The sequence below is a fragment of the Panthera tigris genome, chromosome X (assembly GCF_018350195.1).
Source record: "Panthera tigris isolate Pti1 chromosome X, P.tigris_Pti1_mat1.1, whole genome shotgun sequence".
NCBI lineage: Eukaryota > Metazoa > Chordata > Mammalia > Carnivora > Felidae > Panthera > Panthera tigris.
Window position 1 is genome coordinate 19582615 of NC_056677.1, and position 17357 is coordinate 19599971.

The 17357-nt window shown below is 42.5% G+C and overlaps 1 protein-coding gene and 2 pseudogenes across 1 annotated transcript; 1 reads left to right on the top strand and 2 right to left on the bottom strand.

Moving 5' to 3' along the window:
* Positions 1–640: 640 nt before the first annotated feature.
* On the bottom strand, positions 641–1037 carry LOC102971520 (calmodulin-alpha-like). The gene has a single exon (XM_015540097.2). The coding sequence runs from the start codon at positions 1035–1037 to the stop codon at positions 645–647; it is 393 nt and encodes a 130-aa protein (XP_015395583.1). The 3' UTR covers positions 641–644.
* Positions 1038–5887: 4850 nt separating this feature from the next.
* On the top strand, positions 5888–6601 carry LOC122235253 (annotated as a pseudogene).
* Positions 6602–6734: 133 nt separating this feature from the next.
* On the bottom strand, positions 6735–16757 carry LOC102955638 (annotated as a pseudogene).
* Between the last annotated feature and the right edge of the window lie 600 nt (positions 16758–17357).

Genomic DNA, 17357 nt, shown 5'->3' on the forward strand with positions numbered 1-17357 from the left:
CAGGTGGGCGCATGGAAGTACCAGAGGTCCAGCCGGCTCAGTGGGGCTGCGCTTAGACATTCCATCCTTCACCCGTTTTTCTGCACAGCGTCCTGAGGTAAGCCAATTTTAAAGGTTTGTTTTCAGTAAACCAGGTTCGACAATGTATACTAACAAACCAAACCGGAACACATTTTGAATAGGTTTCAAATTTGATTTTTCATTTTTCGTTTTTAATACAAAAGCCTGACAGTGCTCAATTGTCAAGCTACATTCATGAAAAACTGGCCGTTAGCAAATGGACACAGAAGGAGTCCACTAAGTGCTTTCCTATCATTAAGGGAGTACAAGCGTTTATATAGTAACATTGACATGTAGCTTGATCTTCAGGAGGCAGGACCACCAACGCATATGTGCGGATTTTGTGTGTGTGGACAGAAGGTACTTTCGACATTCAGTTTTGCTTTATAGAAAGAGAATGAGTAGATGAACGGTTTGTTCTGTTTTGTTTTTTTGCTTTTGTTTTTGTTTTCGTTTTTTTTTGCAAGAGGTAAGTAAAATATTCAATATGATTCTTCCAGAGAGGGGAAAAGGAGCTGAAAGTAGGTCTTCATTTTGCAGTCATCATCCGTATGAATTCTTCATAGTGGACTTACCCATCTCCATCAATATCTACTTCTCTGATCATTTATTTCTTCATCTGTTAGTGTTTCTCCTAAGTTTGTCATGACACGACATAGTTCTGCCACACTGATATAACCATTCCCATCCTTGTAAAAAACTCGGAACACTTCGCAAATTTCTTCTTCACTGCTTGTATCTTTCATTTTTCTAGCCATTGCAGTCAAAAATTCTGCGAAGTCAATGGTGCCATTAGCATCAGCATCCACCTCATCATTGATCATCTCCTGCAATTTGGCTCCTGCTGGGTTCTGACTCCATGACCTCATGACAATTCTACGTTCCTTTGTTGTGATGGTGCCATTGCCATCTTTGTCAAGTAGGGAGAAGGCTCCCTTGAACTCGGCAATCTGTTCTTCGGTCACCTCGTCAGCCATGGTGCTAGCGAAGGGAGGACGAGCAGACGGAGCGAGGGCGGCTGCACCAGAGCAGGGGCTGTGACGGCAGGGGTGGCTCTACGGCAGCCACTACTGCTGCAGCTAAGGTGGTGTGCACTGCATGCTGGGCCCCTGCCGCTGCCCCACTCCAGGGACAGGTCATTTAAAAGCATACAAACTTCGTAACACTAGGAGAAATAGTCCATACACGACCCACGATTTTCTGCAAAATTTTATCAAATACAAATCAAAAGCCACCGGAAACCAGGCTTGGAATTAATGTTTTCTTGCCACTTGAAAAGACTATTAGGAAAAGAAGTTTTATCTGCCTTTTCTTTGACAGACTTAAACTCAACTGTGTTTTACCCTCTCCAAAGGAAGCAGCATTTCAGATACAATTTTTACTTTCCAGAATTGTTCTTCTAATTTTAGAAAAGTTAGCATTTTGGGGTGTCTGGCTGGCTCAGCTGGCAGAACATGCAACTCTTGATCCTAGGATTTTAAGTTCTAGCCCCATGTTGGGTATAGGTTTTACTCAGAAAAGTAAATAAATAAAATCTTAAAAAAGAAAGAAAGAAGGAAAAGTGATCATTTTATAAACAACACAGTCACTGTAAAGGTATAAAACAACCATTTGCTACCATCTAGTGGAACTATTAAGTTTTGCACAGAAACATTTTTTGCTTTAACATAATCATTCTACTTCATTACCTTTATCTGATTCTCCTTGGTTACACGGAATTATGGTTGTAAAAGTAAAATTTCTTGGTATCTGATCCAAAATTCTTAAAATATAAAGATCACGTGTAAGGGACAAGATACAGAAGAAAAGTCTGCTGAAGACACATTATTGCACTTTTTCCCATTTAAAATAAAATGATTTTGATGGTCATCCATAAACTGATCAGAGGAAAAGGTCGTGAACTATACTCCACCTACATTTATGCTGAGAAGGCTTGATTTTCACGCAAATTGGCACCGTATCCTCATTTCCAGCTTGCTCCTATCCTACATACTATGTCATTTTATTGCCAGACTTTTTCTCCAGTGTGCTTATGTCATGCAAAGCATGTCAAATATGTATGGTCATATTAATTACATTCTTCTTGAACATGACAAAGTAGTTCTGGTGGAATGTGAAAACTGAGAAACCAAATTACAAATGTGCCACATGGTCATTGATGGGAAGACAATGTATAGCAAACACTATGTTCCACAGCACTGATTATGTTGCTTTGCCTACAGGACAGCTATTCCGGAATACAGGAGGGCTTTATCAGTATCCCTTCCTATGCTCTCAGTAGTCACAATTGTAAAGATGAGCCTCCTACCTAAAACATACATGATTCTCTGCCTGTTATCTTTCTTAGATACCTCAGTTCTCTTAAGGTTTCCTTCAGCATGTTTGCATTCTACAAGAACATTATACCGGAGAAGTGTATGTATTGTGAAATGAGTATTTAGTCATATTTCTGACACAGGATTTATTCTCCCAGTCATCACAGTCCCCTTGAGTCTGGCTACAGAATATTACGTGGCATCTACCACATCATGGGAGTCAGGCAAAGGTTTATACTGATAAGACAGACTCCCAAAGACATTTTCACAAGGATTATTTACATTCCAATACTACAAAAAATCATTTTTTGGAGTCCTCCTCCATGTCAATCCTCCCATCCCCAGGAAACACACCAAAAAAAATTCAAGAGACGGCCCTGGTGCCATCTTGACCAGAGAGCCATATCCCGTTTCGTGCTCTGCAATGAACATTACTTCCAAATAGCTTTGAACTGAACTCACAATAACCCAGGTAGTATAAAGTTTAAATTTCCATTGAAATAACTGGAATATTTATGGGGTGCCTGGGTGGCTCAGTCGGTTGAGAGCCCGACTTCGGCTCAGGTCATGATCTCACGGGTTTCAGGTCATGATCTCACGGGTTTGTGGGTTCGAGCCCACATGGGGCTCTGTACTGACAGCTCAAAGCCTGGAGCCTGCTTCAGATTCTGTGTCTCCCTCTCTCTCTGCCCCTCCCCTGCTCATGCTCTGTCTCTCTCTCTCTCAAAAATAAATAAATATTTTAAAATTTTTTAAATAAGTGGGATATTTAAAGTTATTAGCCAAGGACAACACAAAGAAGAAAAAATACAAGGAAGCCACTACTGTAATGAGATGATCCTTCAAACTAGTCTGTCCTTGAGGACATGATGTCACCTAATAGAAAGGGAGTAGCTCCAGTAATTCTCTACTCTAATACACCCCAAATTTGATTAGAATACTATTGGGGAAGTAACCTTTGCATGATCTATTGCCCCCCACCCCAGGATTGTCTGCTAATCCTGGCCCTGGCCCTGGAACATTCCCCTAAAAACGTTGGGTACTGAGGTATCACTTGGCCCCAGATTATTCCCAGTAAGAAAACTTTTCCCTGAAGGATTCTCCCCTGCCCTGGGGAAACTGTGAACTTGTTTGTATTCCTTACGTATGTGTCATGTGGCACCTGGCCTTCCCCATCAGTGTATCTGCTCCCTCTGCTCCCACCAGCAGCAAAGGAATGGAGGTCTTCAATTGCAGCACAAGAGTGATGTGTACAGTCCATCACCCTGCATCAGTTATCAGGAGGGACCCGCTAGCCATGGGAGACTGGCACACATTACAGATGCTGATCATGTGTCTCTTCTCCTTTCCACGAGTAAAGCACTATTCTAACCAAGTGTCTTGTGTGTTAAGTCCTACTTGGTAACTCACAACCCATCGAAGATGCAGCGGGCCAAGGTCCGTGCGCTCCTTCTTCTCGTGGTTGGCATTGTTACGATCTCTGCCATCCTCCACACAATGGCCCTCCTTGGTTGGGACTGGTAGCTGGATCTTCGTACTCAACAAACACTAAGCCTCAACATGAGGAATAATAAAGCTACCTGAGCAAGAGAAGCCTAGTTATTTATCAACATTCATTACTTCCCTTCTTATACAGAACTGGAAGTTTTACCTGAGCAAACAGCCAGGACTCCAGTTACACACCTCAGCCCCTTCTCCTTGCACCTCCTCCTATGGGCTAGACATGGTGGTGAGCAATCCCTGACCATGTAAAGGCAGGAAACACTCCAAGATGCCAAAGTAATGAGACAGCAGCACAACAACCAGCCTAAAAAATAACCAAAATTCCCACCCAGAATCGTACATAAGACTGGAATGAACAAGAGATGTTAGAGGACAATAGCCAAATTACGGAAGCAGTCCAAATGTCTATCGACTGATGAATGAATAAAGAAGATGTGGTATATATACAAAATGGAATATTACTCAGCCATAAAATAGAACAAAATCTGGCCATTTGCAACGACACAGATGGAGCTAGATAGAGAGTATGATGCTAAGCAGAATAAGTCAGTCAGGGAAAGACAAATCCATATGATTTCATTCATAACGTGCAATTTAAGAAACAAAACAAACACGTTGGGGGAGAGAGACAAACCAAGAAATGGACCCTTAACTATAGAGAACAAACTGATGGTTACCAAAGGGGAGGCGGGTAGAGGAAATAGGGGATGGGGATTAAGGAGTGTGCTTGTCGTGATAAGCACGAGGTGTTGTATGGAAGTGCTGAATCACTGAACTCAAAACTAACATCACACTGTATGTTGGTTAACTAAGTGGAATTTCAATAAAACCTTGGAAGAAAAAAAGAGACGCTAGAGCAGGGAGCCAGAAGAAAAGTGAGAGCTCTAGAGAGAAAATATGGGTTGGAGACATCATCTCCACACTGGTAAGATTTGGCAAAGAAGGGACCAGAGACAAGGAGGAGTTTAAAGACAGGTCCTTGGAAAACACGAAAACTTCGAGGATGGCAAGAGAAAGACAAGACAAAGAAGGAACAGAGACATAGGATGAAAAGCCGGAGCACAAAAATCATAGGATAAACTCAACAAAAATGACAATAACAAAAAACAATTAAAAATGGACAAAGGACTTGAACGGGTATTTCTTCTGAGAAAGTATACGATGACAAAAAAAAAATAATAAGCATATGAAAGATGCTCAACATCACTAATCATTAGGGAGATGCAAATCAAAAATACACTAAGATACCACTTTATACCCATTAAGATGGCTACTATCAAAAAACCCCAGAAAATAACAAGTATTGGTTAGAATGTAGAGAAACTGAACTCTTACGCACTGTTGGTGGGAAGGTGAAATGGTACCTACCACTACTGTGAAAAACAGTATGGCATTTCTTCAGAAAAACTTTAAAAAAATTGCCACATGATTCAGCAATTCCATCTGAGTATATACATCCAAAATAAATGAAAGCAGGGTCTAAAAGAGATGTATCTGCACACCCATGTCTATAGTAGCGTTACTCACAACAGCTAAAATGTAAAAGCAACCCAAGTGTCCATGGACAGATGAATGGATAAGCAAAACATAACAGAAACAAAAACTAGAACGGTGGTTTCCAGGGGATGGGAGGAAGGGGAAATGAGGAGTTCTTGTTTAATGGGTATAGAGTTTCAGTTTCTTGTTTTTTGGGTTTTTTAAGTTTATTTCTTTTGAGAGAGAGAGAGAGAGAGTGAGAGACAGAGCGCGAGGGCGGGCCAGACAGAGAGGGAGAAAGAAAATCCCAAGCAGGCTCCAGCTGTCAGCACAGAGGCCAACTCAGAGCTCGAATACACGAATCCTGAGACGTGACCTGAGCTGCAATCAACAGTCGAACGCTCACCCAACCAAGCCACCCAGGTGCCCCTAGAGTTTCAGTTTTATGAGATGAAAGTGTCCCGGAGACGGATGGTAGCGCTGGTAGCACAATAATGTGAATGTATTGAATAGTACACTTAAAAATTATTAAGATGGTACATTTTGGTTCGCTGCCTCTCCCACGCTCCGGCGCGGACCCCGAGGCGGCGCCGGGCTCCGCCGCCTCGGTCCCGGGCCGGGCCCGACGCCCGCGGTCTCGACCCCCCGCAGCGCTGCCCGCCGGCACCTCTGTGGAGAACAAGGCCAACCCTGCGGGGACGGCAGGGGGACCTGGGGCTGGAGCTGCGGCAGGGGGCACGGGACCCGTGGCGGCACGGGCCGGGGAGCCAGCCGAGCGGCGCGGGGCGGCTCCGGTGTCTGTCGGCGGGCGGCGTGGCGCCCCCAGAGGGGGCCACGTCTAAAGGGGTTTACGAGCGGCCAAAGGAGCCGTGAGGCTGGTGGTGTCCAGCACGCCTATGGTGGACTTCCTGATGCAGCTGGAGGATTACACGCCTGCGATCCCAGCTGCAGTGACTGGTTACTACCTGAACCGCGCTGCCTTTGAGGCCTCGGACCCACGCATAATTCGGCTCATCTCCCTAGCTGCCCAGAAATTCATCTCAGATATTGCCAGCGATGCCCTAAAGCACTGCAAAATGAAGGGCGCAGCTTCTGGCAGCTCCCAAAGCAAGAGCAAGGACCGCAAGCACTCTAACCATGGAGGACTTGACCCCTGCCCTCAGCGAGTATGGCATCAGTGTGAAGAAGCTGCACTACTTCACCTGAGCCACCCAACCTAAATGTACTTGTCTGTCCCCTTGTCCCCACACCAGCCTGCTTTCATAATAAACTTATTGTGACAGGCAAAAAAAAAAAAAAAAAAAAAAAGATGGTAAATTTTATGGTGCTTATTTTACCACAAAACAATTGGAAAACAGCACTCCTGGGGGAGAGGGGCCATCAATTAGACTGAAGAAGAGGCCTGAAAAAGGACTCACAGATCCGTCCAATTATGAGATGTTGCCATAACCACTCCCTGCAGCACTTGGCCTTTTTACCACGCTCCCATTATCTTACCCACAGTTTCCCCAGACTGTCCCTATGTGGCACATCAATTCCATTCTTGTACCTTGTAACACGTTAGGACACCTACCCCCAGCCATGTTGGCCGCACTAGGAACACATTAGAAGTTATCATCTCAAAATCATGATCATCATCATACACAGAGAGAAAAAAATACTTTCTCCTTACGCTCATGAAGGCAAGCTAAACAATAACATAACTGTGGACATGGTGAACAAATTACCACCTGAATATGTTCCAAAGGATTCAGACAGCCAGGTAGGCATAATGAAGACTGTAGGAGAACACTCCTCTCCGGACTATGACAGCTCAAGGTGGAGATAAAGACACTTGGTGACTTCTCAGCATAGGAATGGACGGCCTTTCAGTCCCAGAAAATCACATCCCATTAAGTGACTACTACATGAGGATAAGGCCTGCTCCACGAGCCAAATACCAGTCTGCACCACTCTGACGTTTTCAGTATTATCAAGGAAAAAACCTGCACCTGGCTACCAAGGACTACTAGACAGAGGCTTCCCAGGAAGGCCACTCTCTCTTGCTCTTCTTCCAAAATGTGAATTAAAGTGAAAATTCTATTTGAAATTTCCCCTTCCCTTCCACAACATTCACTACATGATGCACAAATGATGAACTAAGAAGTTTGTTCCTATTTCCCTAGGGGCTACATTCGAAGTTCAAATGTCCAAATACCCAAGCTAGAACCACCCTTTGGGACTCTCCACTGATCAACCTAAGCTCACACTTTCTTTCTATGAACTCACACTTTTTACACTCGATCTGACATTTGATTGATACAATGAATGAGAAGTTTACAGTATTAAGTATCAGGAGCTGTACTAAGGCTTTATATTTATCATCTCATTTCAGCTTCAGCATACAGGGAGGGTCATGCAATATCTATCTACAGTGTAAAAGTGAAGAAATCTAGCCTCAGGGAGATTAAATGCCTCTCCCAAGGCAACAGGTTCAAGAAGTGGCAGAGCTCAGACTAGAACTGATGGTGTGCCACTCCAAAACGTATGCTCTTATATAGGAAGAGGGTGTTTCACACCAGATTCAACTGCCACCCCCATACCCTTTTGAGTCAGTAAATCTCTCTGAGGGTAACCCTGAACCCACAGCAGTGACCAGTCACTACCACTTGATGTGACTATAGCGCTATGTCCAAACACCAAGAGGAGTGTTTAAAATATATAAAGTCGTTCGAGAGAAGCACGTGCAGTGCCCACAATTAAAGATTTGGTGCATGAGGGTGCTGGGGGTCAGACATATCCCTGAAAGGCTGCACTGAACAGGACACTGAAAGCAACATGTCCTATCAGGTAAGAGATCTGGGACTGTACCCTGACTACTCACTCACTCTGACCCCACTCCAGAATAAATCTTGGGTTCCATATACCATGAGCTCTTATAACATCCAGTGTGTGTTTTCTCCCACCAGAATATACAGAGTACTTCTTATACAACAATTTTATAGTTCTATGAGTAAACCCTAAACCACTGATAAACCCTGGAGCGTGTTAGCACGTTAAGAGCAGAAACAAGTCCCTCTGGTTAGTGCTGCCTCCCAAAGGAGTGCCTGGTCCTTCATCATGAAAAGATGAATATTCAGCACAAAGAATAAGCAGATCGATGAGAGAATATTGCACAATGCAACAGGTAACAGATAAAGACATTCAGATAAAGACTTGCAGGAGATGTTCATGGACTCACATCCCCTAAGGGACGGCCTCCATCTGGACAAGGCCTGCCCCACAAGCCACATACAAACACCATAACCTTTGCATTTTAAAAATATGGTAGAAAGATGCGTGCACTTTGCCAGTATGGAATACTGGAGAGACAATTTCCACGAGTGGACATTCTCTCTTTTTCTGTATCCAAAATAAAAATCACTTTGAAATCTGCCCTCCTCATATTCTTCCTTCTTACCTAACTTTGACTATGTGTACAAATGTTAGACAATCAAATTTATCCACATTCAACTAGAGGCTACTTTCAAACAGTTAATTCAAATAGATCAACACAAACGTCTAAGATTCTCACCTGATGAGCCTTAGCTCACTGCCCTTGGTTTGAATTCCTACATTTTTGACTGAATATAACATCCGATTGCTATGATGAATAAGAATACCTACAATCCTAAATATAAAGTTGTAGACTTCTCATCTCATTTCAGTTTCAATACATAGGGAGCATCATAAAATATCTCCCGTGTAAAAGTGAAGAATCTGAGGCTCACAGACATTAAATGTCTCTCCCATGGCCACAGGGACGATAACCGGTAGAGCTCAGATTGGAAAAAAAAATAACGAATCAAAACCTGTGTGCTCAGACAAAAAGAAGAGGATGCATCACACCAGGTGAAGGTGTCACCCCCTAACCTTCTGTGTAGGTAATCCTCCTCTTTCAAAGTAACCCTGTGACCATAGCAATACACTTGCTGGAACCACAAGGCTGTATACAAAGATGGAGGAGTGTTTGAAATATGTAAAATCCATTAGAAAATTACCAACAGTGCCTACAGTTAAGGATGGAACAACTGAAGATGCAGTGACTCAGACATATCCCTAAAGTCTCCGTTGAACAAGATGTTGAAAGCAACATGTCCCTTCTGTAAGAGGTATGGCAAATACCCAAAGGGCAAATCATTTAGTGCTCAGTACAATCATATTCTAAGTTGAGAAGCTAGGCCATCTCACAAAGAAACGGACCATAACTGGTTCTGCTGGAATTATCCCATGTCCCCAAGCAAAGATATAATATAGTTTAGTTGAGGGGCCCCTGGGTGGCTCAGTTGGTTGAGCGTCTGACTTCGGCTCAGGTCATGATCTCACGGTTTGTGAGTTCGAGCCCCGTGTCGGGCTCTGTGCTGACAGCTCAGAGCCTGGAGCCTGCTTTGGATTCTGTGTCTCCCTCTCTCTCTGCCTCTCCCTCACTTATGCTCTGTCTTTATCTCTCAAAAATGCATAAGATGTAAAAAAATTAAAAATTTTTTAAAAAATAAAAGAGTTTAGTTGAAGAAATATAGAATTCTTTCATCAGAGTGGTCAGTATGGTAGTCATACTCTCTACCATCAAGAGTCTGGCCCACCCAACCCCAAAATACATAATTAAATGTTCTATTTAAATGAAAGCCAGCCTTCTGGGGCAACTGCTACATTAAAACCCAAACTAACTTTCTTAATCATGTGCTCCACTGGGAGTTGAACATCAGTAATGTATTCCTCTTTTCCCGTATATTCCTTAAGAATCCAAGCCATCCTCCGATGGTAGCTCCTATCTGGCTATTAAACAAAGAATAAACACTCCAGGAAACATCCTAGGAAGCTGCCCAAGCTGTATACATCATCCTGTAAAGCAAGCACCATTGTTACAGTATCCAACCATGAAGCAAAGTCTGAGAGTCCTCATACAGAATTCCAACTTGGGAGTGAACTGCACTTCCACCATCTGCAGAAGAAAAGGCTACGATCAACGACGCCCACATGCAGAAACTATGATGGTAAGTGGTCTGAGATTGTATCCAAATTAAATCACTCAAGAGGAGCCCTTAGAAAGAAAAGAGGATGCACAACAGCAGGGTGGGTCACAAAATCCTAGGGGCCAGGGACTGTCAACCAGTCCCAGCAAATGCAAATTCCTAAAAGTGTGCATCGAATAGAATGAAGACAAGCTCTCTCAAGGGAAAGACTTGGCAGAAGACCTATTATGGGTTTAATTGTGCTCCCCTGCCAAAACTCATATTTGCAGTCCTAGTACCCAATTCCTTGGAATGTGCTCTTATTTTAAAAAGGGTTTTACAGAGGTAATCAAGTTAGAATAATATCATTAGAGTGGCCCTAAACTAATATGGCCAGTGTCCTTATGAGAACAGAAAATGTGGAAAGAGATACACATGCATGGAAAACACTACGTGAACATGTAGAAGGCAATCTACAAGCCACGGAGAAAGGCCTGGAACAGACCCTCCTGCACAATCTTCATTCGTTTCCCATATAACCAACGATGTCAACAATTTCATTTTTTACTTCGAGGCCCACATGTGTGATACAGTAAGTTTTTGTTGTTAAAACCACCCAGTTTTGGTTACTTTCTAAGGCAACACTAGCAAATTAAAACACTCTCCAAAGGCGAAGACAATTTGTGTCAAATACACTCATATTCTATTTTTTTTAAGTTTATTTCTTTTGAGAGAGCATGAGCATGGGGAGGGGCAGAGTGAGACAGAGAGAGAGTCCCAAGCAGGCCCTGCACTGTCAGCACAGAGCCCAATACAGGGCTCAAACCCACGAACCACAAGATCGTGACCTGAGCCTAAACCAAGAGTCCAACACTTAACCCACTGAGCCACCCAGGTGCCCCAAATACACTCATATTCTGAAGTGAAGTGCTAGCCACATGGCAAACAAATGATACCAAACAGGTCTGCCAGTAGTACTCCATTAAACTACCAAAGAGATATAAAAGAATTAACAAAGAGGAAAGAGAGAAAGAATTTTTAGAGAATTCTGTCAGTGTGCTGGGTATTTTCTAAACACTCATAAGGGCGGGCTAAGTACTGTTTCTCCCTTGCTGTGAATCACTGACCAGGAGCTTCGGAAAACAATGACTGACGCTTGTGAAGGTTGAGGGATACAGGAACAACTGTGTGACTCACGCATGTATCATCAAGAAGTGAAGGCTTGAGGTGCCCCTGGAGAAAGGAAGTGAGCGCCTACCCTGTGAAAGAACAGCAGTTCCAAATAAAGATATTGATTTCCTAGGGTGACAGGTTGTTCTGGAAAAAGAGAAGCCTGAGAATTCTTTCACAGGGAAGCCACCCTAGAGGACCGCCTAGTAAAGAAGAAAGTCAACAACAGAAGTGATGGTCATAGCAGGCCTAGGGATTGAGGTGAGGGTCTAAGAGTCAGAGAAAGGTCAGTGCATGTGACAGGGCATAAAGTCTGAGGTCCCTGAAGAAAAATGAAAATATTTCCTGAAAGCATCACATCATGGCATCCTCCATATCTCAGAGCCTATCATCACATTACAACTTTGCCAACATGTCATTTCTCTTGTCTCTCTGGGGAACACAATAGGGGGAAAAGGACGAGAAACTGGAGAATAGATAGACTGAGAACAGAAAGACAAAAAGTGTTTGCCTATTACTGACTCCATACTCATATATACATATCACCTGCAGGATTCCAGTCTGTGAACAGGTCCCATCTGGGACTGAAAAATATTCCCCAACGTTCAGGAATTGAGGCAAACCTGGATTAATACCCTGGAATAGATTTCTTACCAAATGGAAGTGGCAACAGAACATTTATCTATATAAAAATAACAAAAAACAACTTTGGAACCCTGCTGGGCTTTCCTCCAAGACATGGGAAGAAGTCCCCAAGTCGGTTTTTGGGGAAAAGAGCACAAATAAAGTTACTTTCTTTCTGAACTCATTAACATAAGCTCAACACTAATGCAAACAAATAGTGATCAAATTCAATTCTGCCTATGTTCTAACGTAACGCGACCATACAGAAATCGGAGTGAGAACTGTGGGAGAACCAAGCACGCCTGCATTACTGGATAGCACAAGGCAGGACATTCAGACACACTGTGACTTCTTGGCTACCCCAAAACATATACTTTTATTATTTTTAAAGGCACTTTCAAAAACACAAAAGAAAAGACATTCTCTGAGGTAACGCCCTACTTAAAAGACCCCTTATTTATTTATTTCAACCAGCTTTTAAATATATTTATTGATGGCACAAAAACAGACACAGAGACCAATGGAATAGAATAAAACCCCAAAACTAGACCCACAAACATATGGCCAACTAATCTTTGACAAAGCAGGAAAGAATATCCAATGGAAAAAAGACAGTCTCTTTAACAAATGGTGCTGGGAGAACTGGACAGCAACGTGCAGAAGGTTGAAACTAGACCACTTTCTCACACCATTCACATGAATAAACTCAAAATGGATAAAGGACCTGAATGTGAGACAGGAAACCATCAAAACCCTAGAGGAGAAAGCAGGAAAAAAACCTCTCTGACCTCAGCCGTAGCAATCTCTTACTCGACACATCCCCAAAGGCAAGGGAATTAAAAGCAAAAATGAACTACTGGGACCTTATGAAGATAGAAAGCTTCTGCACAGCAAAGGAAACAACCAACAAAACTAAAAGGCAACCAACGGAATGGGAAAAGATATTTGCAAATGACATATCGGACAAAGGGCTAGTCTCCAAAATCTATAAAGAGCTCACCAAACTCCACACCCGAAAAACAAATAACCCAGTGAAGAAATGGGCAGAAAACATGAATAGACACTTCTCTAAAGAAGACATCCAGAGGGCCAACAGGCACATGAAAAGATGCTCAACGTCGCTCCTCATCAGGGAAATACAAATCAAAACCACACTCAGATATCACCTCACGCCAGTCAGAGTGGCCAAAATGAACACATCAGGAGACTATAGATGCTGGAGAGGATGTGGAGAAACGGGAACCCTCTTGCACTGTTGGTGGGAATGCAAATTGGTGCAGCCGCTCTGGAAAACAGTGCGGAGGTTCCTCAAAAAATTAAAAATAGAGCTACCCTATGACCCAGCAATAGCACTGCTAGGAATCTACCCAAGGGATACAGGAGTACTGATGCATAGGGGCACTTGTACCCCAATGTTTCCAGCAGCACTCTCAACAATAGCCAAATGATGGAAAGAGCCTAAATGTCCATCAACTGATGAATGGATAAAGAAATTGTGGTTTATATACACAATGGAGTACCACGTGCCAATGAGAAAGAACGAAATATGGCCCTTTGTAGCAACGTGGATGGAACTGGAGAGTGTGATGCTAAGTGAAATAAGCCATACAGAGAAAGGCAGATACCATACGGTTTCACTCTTACGTGGATCCTGAGAAACTTAACAGAAACCCATGGGGGAGGGGAAGGAAAAAAAAAAGAGGTTAGAGTGGAAGAGAGCCAAAGCATAAGAGACTCTTAAAAACTGAGAACAAACTGAGGTTTGATGGGGGGGTGGGAGGGAGGGGAGGGTGGATGATGGGTAGTGAGGAGGGCACCTTTTGGGATGAGCACTGGGTGTTGTATGGAAACCAATTTGACAATAAACTTCATATATTGAAAAAAAAATAAACCCTAAAGGAATAAAGGAGAAAAAAAAATAAAAATAAAGGATGTTTTGAGTATTCCTGAAAAAAAAAATAAATGTTATGTTATTGTTTAAAAAAATAAAATAAAATAAAATAAAATAAAATAAAATAAAATAAAATAAAATAAATATATTTATTGAATGGGGCGCCTGGGTGGCTCAGTCGGTTGAGCGTCCGACTTCGTCTCAGGTCATGATCTCGTGGTTTGTGAGTTCAAGCCCCATGTCGGGCTCTGTGCTGACAGCTCAGAGCCTGGAACCTGCTTCTGTTTCTGTGTCCCCCTCTCTCTCTGCCCCACCCCTGCTTGTGCTCTGTCTCTCTCTGTCTTTCAAAACTGAATAAACATAAAAAACAATTTTTAATATATTTATTGAAAAAGAAGCATACTATTGGTCAGTTTGAGTGCTATATCTATGATAAAACAGATTATGAAAACTATAGAGTGAAACCATTATTTTATAGAACTGAATCATCTGATATGCTACCTCTTGCAATAACTTAATGGGTCCAACTATACCCTTTGAATGGACCAATTTTATAATTCTCCTAGAAAGTTTTGAGTTGGGTATAATTTCTTGCTGCTTTCTTTCTCTGATCCAAGGCTTAAGAGAAAATCCCTGGAAATCAGCAAGTGGAATCAGACCTCTCCAGGATTGAGAAGAGACAGGAATGAGAAAAAGGACATCCTGTCACATTTTAAAGACCCACAATTGCGGTGCTTTGCAGGATAGAGGGGAAAAGGGATACACAATGGAGAAGGAAAAACAGTCCCAACAATTATAATGAACATTTCTAAACTGTCAACATCATGGATTAATTTCTAAAACACAAGCTTATAAACAAAAGCCATCCAGCTAGCCACTAACTGAAATGCATATGCAATATAATCAAGGAGATACTGTACTTATAAAACCACATGTGTCTTATTTATCTCTAATTTTATTTTATTTTTTCCATCTTTTTTTCAAAATTTTATTTAAAGTCTAGTTAGTTAACATATAGCGTAATATTGGTTTCAGGAGAATTTAGTGATTCATCACTTACATATGACACCCAGTGCTCATTATAACTTATCTCTAATTCTTAAATAATTCATTCTCTTATTGGGTATGCAAGTGAGCAATGGAGAAAATGGTACATCTTCAGTACCAGCCAGTGCTAAGAGTTTCAACACTTCCAGAAGATGCAGACTAGAGAACTTTATTAGGCACCGGAAGGGTTTCTCTCTCAGCCAAGATGCCCCCATTTAAGTTACTTTTGAATTTCATTTCAAGCTTATTTTGTACAAAGTCTACTCTTAGTTGAGGATAGTCTCCAAAAGCTTCTCTTTTTTTTAAGTTTATTTCTTTATTTTGAGAGAGCATGTGCATGAGCAAGGGAGGGGCGAGAGAGGAAGAGAGAGAATCCCAAACAGGCTACGTGCTGTCAACGTAAAAGCCCTATGTGGGGCTTGATCTCATGAACCAAGATCATGACCTGAGTCGAAATCAAGAGTCAGATGCTTAACTGACTGAGCCACCCAGGCACCAGTCCAAAAGTTTCTTGAGTCACTCTGTGGACTCTCTCATTTTCTACTCTGTTTTCATGAATAATCCTTGAATCCATGTTTATATCTAGCCCAAGGCTTTTTTCTTGTAGAGATGTAGTAGAGTTGCAAGTTTCAGAGGTCTGATTATACTGTTTAAAAACAATAGCCTTGGGGCACCTAGGTGGCTCGGTTGAGTGTCTGACTTCAACTCAGGTCATGATCTCGCAGTTTGTGGGTTCAAGCCTTGCATCAGCCTTGCTGCTATCAGTGCAGAGCTTGCTTGGGATCTTCTGTTCCCCCTTTTCTGTATCACTCCCCTGCTCCCACTCGCACTCTCTCTCTCTCAAAAATAAATAAAACATTTAAAAAATTTTTAAAAATAGTGGCACCTGGGTGGCTCAGTCGGTTAAGCGTTCAACTTCTGCTCAGGTCACGATCCCATGATTTGTGGGTTCGAGCCCCACGTCAGGCTCTGTACTGACAGCTCAGAGCCTGGAGCCTGCTTCGGATTCTGCGTCACCTTCTCTCTCTCTGCCCCTCCCCTGCTCATGTTCTCTCTCACTCTCTCAAAAATAAACATTATAAAAAATTAAAAAATAAAATAAAAAATAAAAAAATAGCCTTAAGAGAGTCCAGATACCAGCTTCTGAACTCCATTTTCACAATGTGATGGTATCTGCTAGCAACTGTCACTGCCTGACCCAAAAAGGGTATATTGTTCCTCAACTGGGAGAAAAAAGAAGGCATATGGAGTTTGGGAATGACACACCACATAAGCAAGTTTGTGTTGGTGTGGCTTTCCATACTGCACTCCCCAGAGATTCAAATCCATACTGCATTCTCCTCAGCATCTCTGAAACTTCTCAGAATTTTCTTAACTGATCTTTTGAATTGTTCCATATAAAACAGGTCAATGTCTTCACCTGGTCCTTTATTCATTTGAAAGATATCCCAAATTTTCTGGTGCTGAGGAAATTGAGTATAAATGACGTCTACAAGGGCTGCATCATTGACACTTGCCTGCTTCTCCTCACAAAGCATAACCAAGCGCTGAACAAGCGATTCCTTTTTCTTCCAGAAGTCTGTGGTCTGCTATTGATTTTCAGACCAAAAAAAAATCCCAGGCTTGGAGGACTGTCAGCATTTCAGTTACTGGGATCTTCAAAATGGTTCTCTTGATAAACTCGGCAACAGCTCTGTCCATCTCTTTGGCACGTCCAACATGACCAGTAATATGTCTCCTCAGCAGCTGTCGCCTGGAGGTGATCCACTTTTTTTTAATATGTATTTTTTGAGCGAGCACAAGCAGGGGAGGGGCAGGAAGAGGGAGACAGAGGATTTGAAGTGGGCTCTGTGCTGACAGGCTGACAGGCCGACAGCAATGAGCCGGACATGAGGCTCAAACTCACAAACCGCAAGATCATGACCTGAGCCAAAGTTGGACACTCAACCGACTGAGGCGCCCCTGGTGCCCCTGGAGGCGATCCAATTTTAAATTTAGACCCAAGAACAGTCTTTATCAGCTTATCTCCTAAAGGGGATAAACTCACCCATAAATTCACATCAGTCCTCATTTTAGTGTGAATTATTTCCACACACAGTCCAAGGAAAACATTAACCATGCAGATGGGGACTTCTATGCTTCCATGGATTGTGCCCCATTTTCTCTACAGGTGAAAGCTTTGGCAATCATGGGTACCTTCAAGTCTTGACCAGTGCACAAAGCCTCTGATTCCTCACCGCACCCATCTTTGTGTTTCCGGATTTCTCCCAATTCAACCCCTTTCTCACTTCTTTCCCCTTT